Here is a 10,199-nt window from a genome sequence, read left to right on the forward strand (position 1 = left end):
TTTTTCTTTTTGCTTATGTGGTGCTGGGAAATCGAACCCAGGGCCTCAGGCATGCAAGGCAAGCGCTCTACCACTGAGCCACCTTCCCAGCCCTCATCTATAATCTTAACACTCAGGAGGATCATGAATTCGAGATCAACTTGGACTACTTAGCAAGACCCTGTATCAGAAATAAATAACTACAAAAATGAGGACTGAAGATGTAGCTTAGTTTTAGAATTGTTTGTCTAGAATACCCGAGGGCGATGGGTCAAAGCCTAGGGTTCAGTCCTCGGATCTTTGGATAAATAAACAAATAAAACGTTTTCATTTTCTGTAGTGACATTGCAACCCACAGAGCTTGAGTGGAGGCCCTACTGATGTTAAAGTTCCCATTTATACTCGCACACTTCCGTGTGGGCAGCGCAGCAACAAACCACAAGTTGTCTTACTTTAGTAAGACAAAGGAACCCATGATGAGGGAATGGGTCCTAAAAGAGGACCATGCTGCAAGGGAGCGATGGGGCTGAGAGGCAGGGTGGGAGGTGGAATGTGTGTGTTGGGGGGGGGGGTGTCTAAGACTGGGCCTCAGGCCAGGGGTTCTGTCTCACGCATATACTTCCAGTTACTCAGATGGCTAAGATCAGACAAATCACTGTGTAGGATAGCTTAGGCAAACCTACAAAACTCTATCTCAAAAATACAGTAAAAAGGGCTAGGGCTGGGTGATGGTAGCTCATGCCTATAATCCTAGCTACTCAAGAGACTGAGATTGAGGATCACGGTTTAAAGCCAACCCAGGCAAGAAAGTCTGTGAGACTTTACTAAACTACGTGGAAAAATAAAAAAAAAAAGCCTGAAGTGGAGCTGTGGCTCAAGTGGTAGAATGCTAGCTTTGAGCACAAATGTTCAAGGATAGAGCCCAGGCCCAGAGTTCAAGCCCAGGCTCAGCAAATAAAACAAGCAAGCAAGCAAACAAACAAACAGGGAGGGGAGGGCTAGGGTTATGGCTTAAGTGGTGGAATATCTGCCTAGCCTGTCCCCACCCCCCTCCCTCTCTTCCTCCATCCTTCTCTCTCTCTCTCTCTCTCCCCCCTCACACTGCTATACTGGGGTTTGAACATAGGACCTTGCAGACACTAAGTGTTCTACCATTGGAACCATACCCACAGGCCTGCTTAGTGAGTATTTTATAAAGATGATTTCAAACAAGCCTGGCACCGGTAACTTTTTTCTTTTTCTTTTTGCCAGTCCTGGAGCTTGACTTCAGGGCCTGGGCACTATCCATGAGCTTCTCTGTGCTCAAGGCTAGTGCTCTACCACTTGAGCTACATGCCACTTCCAGTTTTTTCTGTTTATGTGGTACTGAGGAATCAAACCCAGGGTTTCATGCATGCTAGGCAAGCACTCTACCACTAAGCCACATTCCAAACCCACCAGCATCAGTAACTTATAGTTGCAATATTAGCTACTCAGGAAGCTGCGATCTGAGGATCGAGGCTCAAAGGCAGCCAGCCTGGGCAGAAAAATGCGTAAGATTCTCATCTCCAGTTAACTACTAGAAAGCCCAAAGTGAAGCTGTGCCTGAAGTGGTAGAGCCTTGAGTAAAAAAGCTAAAGGAGGATTCTGAGTTCCAATAGGCAACCCCCCTAAAACAAAACCAACAACAAAACAAAACAAAAACTGAACTGGACCCTTGTCTTCTTGAATGCTTTCTCACCACGTGTTGCTTTGTCATGTTGTGATGCAGCAAGAAGGCTCTCACCAGATGCAATCCTTCCAGCCTTCAAAATCATGAAACAAATAAACTCTAGTTGTTTAGAAATCCAAGCTGTGGTATTGTTACAGCAGTATAAAACGAACTGAGGGCACAAGCCCTGGCTTTCCAGAGCTGCGTCTCGACCAGTGGAGCGCCTTTGCTGATGGTTCTGAGGACCCCGTACAGGTTTGTGGACCCCTGTTAGCAACAAGATCAACCTCCATTCATTGTGAGCTGGCTGTGGCTCAGCTACTGGGTCATATGCTTCTGTTCAAAAGGTGGAGAGATTGAGACCATCTGCAGCTACTTGGGAGTCTTCTAGAACCTTCCTGGGACACCTGGCTCAAGTTCTTTATTATCATCCTGGCAAGAAGCTTTTTGAGCATCCCAGGTTTGTGACCTGGTTTTGAGCCAGACATGGGCAGGGAGCAAGAAGGGCAGGAAGGACACCAAAAGCTTGGCCTTTCTCCAACAAGGAGTTGAAGGGAGAACTCGGTTGCCTGAGCTTGTAATACCTTTATAAGCCTGCTGGGCCCAAGCCTGATCTTTCCTTCCTTTTCTTCTGCTGATCTACCTTCTAACCTCATTTTCCGTAGCTCCAGGGGGGCCTGAATCTCTGTTCCTGGGTTGGATATAGGGAAATACTTTTATGGTTCTGGGCAGACCTATATCTTTAAAAGAAAAAAAAAAGGAGAGTATCGGGGCCTTGTGATGGAATTTGAGAGCTGGGAGGGACTGGGGACAGAGGGTCCTATTTAACACAGGAAAAATTAGGATCTGAGGCCCAGAGAGGTAAATGGCCTGGTCAGATTTCTCCAGCATGTGGAGGACAGAGCCAGGTATAATCTTGTGTTCTTCCTACAATCTCTAGGTAGAGTCCCATAAAACAGTGAGACCCGTGGGATTTAAGGGAAATCCTTTCTTCATCATCTCCTGCCCAGTGCTGAGACCTGTCCTCTCTGTTCTTGGCCAAATATTTAGTCCAGGAGGCTGTTTGCAGCTAGATGGTCTGGAATCCATGTTCCATGGGGGATGAAGGGGTCACTGTTGATGGGGTTACAGAGAGAGAAAAGTTGGAGCTGATGGGTCATGATACACAGGCCTCGAGGGATACCTGCCTCCTCCTGGACCCTGGAGCTTCCTTCTTTTGTTAGGTATCTCTTCATCCAGAAAGATCCCACTCATCTCCCAAGATCCTATGTCTTGACTCTGCACAGCAGCCTTAGGTCACTCCCTGGATTTCCCACTTTGGGCCTCAGTTTCTTCCTGGGCATATCGTGTGTGTGTGTGTGTGTGTGTGTGTGTGTGTCCCAGTACTGGAGCTTGAACTCAGGTCTCTCACTCTCTCTTGGCTTTTTCATTTACTCAAGACTAATGCCCTAGCCGGGTGCCGGTGGCTCATGCCTGTAATCCTAGCTACTCAGGAGGCTGAGATCTGAGGATCGAGGTTCAAAACCAGCCCGGGCAGGAAAGTTTGTGAGACTCTTATCTCCAATAAACTGCTAGAAAACTGGAAGTGGCGCTGTAGCTCAAGTGGTAGAGCGCTCGCCTTGAGCTGAAGAGTGCAGGGACAACGCCCAAGCCCAGAGTTCAAGCCCCAGGACCGACAGAAATCCCAAAAAACTCAAGACTGATGCCCTAACACTTGAGCCACAACACCACTTCTAGCTTTTTGCTCATTAATTGGAGATAAGAGTCTTGTGGGCTTTCCTGGTTTTGAACCATGATCCTCAGATCTCAGCCACCTGAGTATCTATGATTCCAGGTGTGAGCCACTGGTGCTTGATTCTGAGCATCTCTAAATCCATTTTTCACCTGCCTGTCTGCTGGTTGGACTGAATTTCAGTTCCCCACATAAGACAGTGAGGATAATCACGGTTTTAAGCTTTGGTTTGGGAGCCCACTCTATGGTTTTGGGAGAAGGAGACAATCTATTATAAGATCATCTCATGACTGTCCTGGCCCTGACCCAATCTGCTGCTAACTGTGCCTACACTCAGCCCCTGCATGCCCTTATTGGGGGACCCCCAAGGCCTGGAGGGAACACACAGTGATTTGTTTCTGGCCAGATGTGTCTCCCAACTTGGCCTAGTTATCTACTCTCCAAGTACAGGGGCCAGGGGGATGGGGATTGGGGAGTGTCCTGGAGGAGGGTGCTATGCTCTGTGGGACAGAGTAGACCCACTCAAGTCTGTTGTGGCCGCCCCTCTGCTCAGTGCAGCCTTGTCCCCAGCCCTGATGGCAGCCTAGGCTCAGGAATGAGCTTACTGGGAAGCTCCATGCAGAGCTCTGCCTCTTCCAGGGTTTCCAGTCTGTTTCTCCTTGCCTCCCTGACCTTAACCTCACCTACTTTAGTCTAAACCTTGTTCTTCCACCCACACTCCTGGATGCATGACACCCCCCCCCCTACATACAGCTTGATGTACATGGGACTCTTCCAGGGAGCACTTTTGTGGGTAGAATAGGACTACCTTACCACAGCAGCAGGATTGACACTCAGGGACTCTGAGGCCACAATGCAATGTGCTGAGGCGAGATGAGGTACCACCCTTTATTGAGGAGTGTATTATGGATGTTAGGGTCCTGAGCCCCAGCCTGGCCTTGCCATTCTGCCTCCTATGGGTCCGTTTATTTTTTTTTTTCTATCCATGTAATCTCAGGCCGAGCATCCTGGGTGGCTCTTGGAGCCTGGGGGACTTCCTTGGCCTCCATGTTCTTGAGAGCCTCCGCAGTTAGTAGCAGTGAGCCAGGGGATAAAAAGTCACCTGGCACAGCAAGCCTGGGACTCAGACCCTAGGTTGGCAGCTGCAGAGTCCCAGGTAGAGGCAACCACAGTAACCCCAACCATACCACTTTCAGGCTCAAGGTCATGGCCTTCATAGATGGTGGGAAGTGAGGCACGCTGGCTCAGTCGCCGACGCAAGCCAACCAGCAGAGGCTGGGGCAGCGAGGCCACATCCACATTGTTGCCCAGGTCTACCCAGGCCAATGCAGGGAACTTGGTGGTGTCCTTGACAGCTTCAGTGAGCTCTCGGGCGGTGGCTCGAGTCAATCGATTACCATTGAGCAGGAGCTGGGTGAGGCGGGGCAGCGTCCACAGGCTGGGCAGTAAGAGATGCAAGAGCTCATCATTAAGTTCTGTGAAGCTCAAGTCCAGCACCACCAGCTCAGTGCCATGGCTGCTCAGGTAGCGTGTTATATGCTGCACATCTCGAGCAGACAGTGGGATGCCCGAAAGATCCACAGTCTCCCCAACCAGCAGTGTCTTCTGGAGGCTGCTCTTGAGGCTATGAAGAGGTATAAGTAGAATGGACTGAGCAAGCACCTGGGGGCTGGGGGGTAGCCAAGATCAGAGCCACCATACACGATGATCCATCAGAGTCAGGTCAGACCCTGTCTGGCAGAGCCAGGTTCCAACTGCTACTGTTTAAGGAGGGGGTGAGGGGAAGGCCATGGGCAATGCTGGGAAACTTCTGATCCTGTTTCCCCTTTAGTGCAAAAGGGACACGATTTCTGTGAGGATTGAGTGTACACACGTTAAGGCTCCATGTGCAAATTATTAATATAAAATGTTACAGTGTGCCTAGTATTGCCACCTCTGTGAAGCTTGATATCGCATTGATTTTTATGCAGTTCAGGGAGTCAGGAATGATGATCTTATAGAGAAGCAAACTAAAGCTCAAAGGAGAGAAGAAATCTCTCCTAGGGACATTCCACTAAAGAAGGACTGGGTTCTAAAATCGAGAGGCTCCCTGCCTGAGCCTCTCAAACCTTTAGTCACTCCTGAGCTCCTCAGTCTTGAAAGGCTAAAGGGAAAGCCCAAGGTAGTGAGTGTGTTTGTGGGATGAGAATTTACCCTGGGTGAAGGCTCCTGTTTTAGGCTGGGACATTTAGAGACTGAGGAGGGTGTCTTGTTCCCCGGTACTTCTCTTGCTCTCCCGTTATCTAAACAGAGCCCACTAGATAGAAAGACCTGACCAGTTTCAGGGAGGAGCTTAGAGAAGTAAACACACTGACATGTCTCCCATCTGCCACGCCAGGGAACAATTCCATGGGCTCTGGATTCAGTTTGGACCATCAGGCCTGAGATAGGACAGAGGTTGGGGGGAAAATAGGAGACATGTGCATCAATAGGATCCCAGCTATGGATCTTGGCCGCTGGGTCTGGTGCCTACAGCCAGTTCTGGGCTGAGTCTGGGCCATGAAGTTATGAGGGAGAGAAAGGGCCCACAGAGTGAGTTTCTCTGGGAACTATGAAGGGCTCAACTTCAGGTAACCTAGTGTTGGTAAAGAATTTCCAAAGGGCTGCAGAATAATCAGGAAAGTGTAAACTAGGTCCAGCTACTTTGCCTCTTCTAGCTCAGTTTCCTTCCCTGTAAAATAGAAGAAATATGCCTCCCTCATTACCTGTGAGAAGATTTACATAGTGTACCTGAGGCCCAAGGAGGTCCAGGCCCTGTGACAGGCCAAGAGGATTGAGGAACGAGGGAATGGCAGGAGATAGCACTGTCTTTAGGGAAATGAAAGGCAGCACACACTGATGTGTAGCTTGGCCTGCACTTGGATGGCATCTGCTGATAGAAGTCAGACAGGCTTCCAGGGTTGGAGCCTTCATGCAGGTAAGGGCAAGGGGAATGCCTGTAGGGTGAGATTTGGGGTGCCTAGCTCTCAGTGAGAGAAGGCTGGATTGTTAACCTAGGAAGGGACCCTGCCAAAAACAGAAAGGAAGGGCTGTGGCTCAGCTGCTCTTACCTGCTCTGGCTCTTCCTTCGGGGCAGGCTGGGTCCTCGCTGCCTCTTGGAGTGAGGGGTCAGGTGGTAGATGAGCTGCCGGCAGATCTTGTCCGAGGACGTCCAGAGCTCACAGTCCTGTGGGCAAGGGATAGGGTTGTCAGGGTGAGACTAAGCCCCTCCCACTCCCACCCCAGCTGTAACCTGGCATGGAGCCAGGAGAGGTTGCCTGCTGGGAGCTGGACACGCTGGTCTGAGGCCCGCAGTGCCCGGTGGGAGGAAGCCCAGACAATGAGCCCTTGTTCCCTGTCCTCAGGCCCAGGGCCAGCAGCTTGGGCTAGCAGCCGGCAGCCTGCCCACTCTCGGCACCCCCAAGGGACTTGCCACAAGGGGGAGGCCGGATCAGGCCCTTCGAGGGAGCCCAGCTCCACAGACACCAATCCCAGGGAATAGGAACAAGCCAGGTCAGCATGTTCTTCTTCCTTTCATTCTCCAAGCCACACGGCTCCAATGGGGCCTGGGTCTGGGCTTGACAGGGCCGTGGGAGGGGTGGCAGGGAGGGGCTTCATGTTTTATAGTACTACATTCTGGTTCTCTCTTGATCCTCACTACCCCCACCAACACACACACACACACACACACACACGCACGCACACACGCACGCACGCACACACACACAGAGGCCCCGCTTGGGGCAGAATACAGGGTGTGCTTTCCACACAGCTAAGCATGCCTCACTACCCGGAACGTTCTTTTATGCTGTCCCTCTGATAGCAGTCCCAGGAGCATGGGACACACACAGCGACAGCAAGCTGTGGCTCCTGTGATGGCTGTGGGCTAGCCCACAGTTAACAGACACAGGAATTCAGAATTGGCAGATCTTTTTTTTTAGGTGGGGGATGCATTCTGACCAGGGCTCCAGGGCTGGTAGCTGGCCATAGGCAGAAAACAGGATTATGTCTGTTACTCACAGAGACACATTAGGAGGTGTAAGAACAGAGCACAGAGGGATGGAGTCTCCAACTTAGCCCAAGGAGGACTTTGCTTATGGTCCAAGCAAGGGAGGGATGCAGAGGATACCCATCCCTAAGATATCCAAGTAAGATAGACACCAGTGGACACGGGCTCCAGTCTGGAAGTAACTCTCTTCTGACCAAGGAACAAGAGGAAGGGAGTTGAGTTCTGGTAGTACATTTATCAAAACACTGTGTCTGCAGGGTTCCCCCTTTGACTTCTGCTCAGCTAGAGTCCCCAAGCCTGGCACACCATGCTGTCACTTGGGAAACAGATCTATTGTATTGATTGCAGGTGGGCAAAACACTGCTCATTTATTCCTGAAGCTGGTGTCAGGTCTCAGAGGATAGTGACCTACCTAAGGTTTTACAGCAAGCCACATGAGAATCTTCTCCTAGCCCCTGTCATCCACCCTGCAAGGCCTGCTGACCTCACCTTCTTAGGGCACTGCAGGTCCCGGGCTAGGTTTACCAACAGGTCATGGGAGATAGGATCCACCAGGTTGAGGAAGGCCACGTTCCTATAGAGGATGTCAGTGAGCAGGGTCCCCTCAAGGCCCAGGTCCTGTGGATGATGAAGAAGTAGTTGAGTGAGCCAGAGTTTGAAACTTCCCTTCTTTGGGGCAGTCAGCCAGATGGCACTCATGCTGTGTCTTTGTCTCCCTCCCTGAAGTTTGATTTGCAGAAGTCTCCCCACAGACACAAGAGGCAACTGTCTAAGTAGCAGGTAGACTAACCATTAGAGTGGGTGGCATGCCAGGAGCCTCAGGGACATGACAAGCAATTACTCAGATACATTACTGGCAATGATGTGTTTTGATGTGACACCTTGCCGGGATGTTCTGCTCCTCTGATCACCCCAAGGAGCCGTGGCCCTCAGCATTCCCTCCTATCCCTGAGGCCTCCTGAGCTATGACCACCATCTGTTCACCTGTGGGAATGGGCTTCTTCAGCTCAAAGATGCCTGAAAGGCAGCTCAGACTCATGCCATTCATCTAGTGCCCCAGTTCACCCTCCGGGACCATGCCTACTTTCCCAGAATTCACCCAGCACCCTTTCCTTGTTTTCATTCCTAGAGGTTTCTCTTCTTCTTTTCCCTGGTCTTCCAGCCTTTTAGAACCTTCCAGCACATTTCTGGGTTGCCAGAGCTACTCTATGAAACACACACCAGAGCCTGACCCTCAACCCCATTGGTGGAGACTAAACACTTTAATGTTATGTGGCATTAGAGACTTTGACCCAGTTTCCAGAGTCAGAACCCCCTGTATGTGGCCATCACATCTGCCCTCACCCACTAGCCTTCTTTCTTACCCTTGGATAAGACTCCATAGTCAGGGTTCTGGTCTGGCTTTCCTACAATCATTTCTTTACCTTCTCCTATCTAGTCCCATAAGCCTAGTGAGGGGCTGGAGATCCTTCCAGAGGACCCATTTAGAGGACACAGTGTCAGCTGATGGAGCAGGCAAAACCAGGAGAAGCCTCTAGCCTCCATGTGTGCCCACCCAAGCTAGAGAGCAACGTGTTCCGTACATATGTTCCTGGCACAAGAAAATAAGCCAGATAGGAGACACCATGGGCTGAAGTTTCAGAGACCCAGCAGGTCACCGAAGAGGATAGGCCTTAAATCTCGGCCTCTGGGACACAAAGGAATAACCTAGATGATCTCTCTGATGGTCCGTTGCTTCACATGTTGGCTAGGGACAAACATCCAGCCAGTGCCTTGGCCTCTGGATACCATCCCTGACATTGGTCTACATCTCTATGCCATCTGATTGATAGGGAGTTGCTTTGCTGTTCATAATTTCAACATGGTTCACGTTGCAGATGTAAGGAAGGAACTAGAGGGAGGAAGGGATGGCTGGTAAATTTGGGAAAATTCAGACAGAGCCTCAGTCCACTGGTCTGAACAGCTCCTCCTAATGTGCCAGCTCTACCTTTCCAGTCTGCTAAGCCCAGAGAGAGGAAACTTGAAGAAAGCTCTTGTCTTGGCTCCTCCTCTGTTTCGTTTCCTTCCTTCCTTCCTTCCTTCCTCCCTTCCTTCCTTTCTTCCTTTCCCAGCTATCCTTCCATCTACCATGTTGGGGATTTAACCTAGTGCCTTCAACATGCTAGGCAAGCATACTATCACTTGAGCTACATCCTTAGCCCTCCCTCTGTTTACCCTGATTCCTGGCTCACCATTTTTCTCTATGCCTGTTTCCCAATCCCTAACCATTTACCTTCTGTAGGCTAAACACCTGCATGGTATTTCAGCTGGGAAATAAAGCAGGTGATAGTGGCACCTGCAGCCAGGGTGGGGACAAGGCAGACTGCTGATAGCTTGCCTAAGGTGATGCTGGAATCTGCATCCACATCTCTAGGGCAACTTAAGAGTTTAGGATCTTAGGTTAGGGTACCAGGTATGTGTGGGATCAGAGCCTCCAGGGGTCCAGATGTCTAGTGGTGATGTACTGGTGTCTAACCTGTATTCAGTAGCTGTGGGCCACTGAATGGGATGATGTGTGCCTGTGGCTTTCTTTGTCTGGGCTGCTGTGGGGTTCTCCTGGTGGGCCTGTAAACTAACAGGGCTGTGCGTCTCAGGCTCCTTTCTCCCCTATCCAGGATATTCCCCATCCTGGAGGAGGGGGGAGCGGCCCTCTTCCCTCTTCAATAGGGGATAGCCAGCATCCAACACTCTCCTTTCTGGCTAAGGCCTAAATTTGGCCCCAGGCTGGGGCA

General features: G+C 50.6%; 1 protein-coding gene across 1 annotated transcript; it reads right to left on the reverse strand.

Moving 5' to 3' along the window:
• Positions 1-4,333: 4,333 nt before the first annotated feature.
• On the reverse strand, positions 4,334-9,724 carry Lrrc75b (leucine rich repeat containing 75B). The gene is made up of 4 exons (XM_013014245.1): positions 9,701-9,724; positions 7,918-8,046; positions 6,491-6,606; positions 4,334-5,025 (listed from the first exon to the last, which is right to left on the reverse strand). Exons 1-4 carry the CDS (start codon positions 9,722-9,724, stop codon positions 4,500-4,502), a joined length of 795 nt encoding a protein of 264 aa, XP_012869699.1. The 3' UTR covers positions 4,334-4,499.
• Positions 9,725-10,199: the final 475 nt, after the last annotated feature.

This window comes from Dipodomys ordii, unplaced genomic scaffold (assembly GCF_000151885.1).
Source record: "Dipodomys ordii isolate 6190 unplaced genomic scaffold, Dord_2.0 Scaffold23, whole genome shotgun sequence".
In the NCBI taxonomy this organism is placed as follows: domain Eukaryota; kingdom Metazoa; phylum Chordata; class Mammalia; order Rodentia; family Heteromyidae; genus Dipodomys; species Dipodomys ordii.

Excerpts from the sequence above, each read along its gene's own strand:
- Lrrc75b (XM_013014245.1), bottom strand. The coding sequence starts at position 9,724 with ATGCAGGTGTTTAGCCTACAGAAG. Across the intron at positions 8,047-9,700 it reads AGGTGTTTAGCCTACAGAAG|GACCTGGGCCTTGAGGGGAC; the intron begins GTAAATGGTTAG and ends CATCATCCACAG. Across the intron at positions 5,026-6,490 it reads CGAAGGAAGAGCCAGAGCAG|CCTCAAGAGCAGCCTCCAGA; the intron begins GTAAGAGCAGCT and ends ACCTCTTCATAG.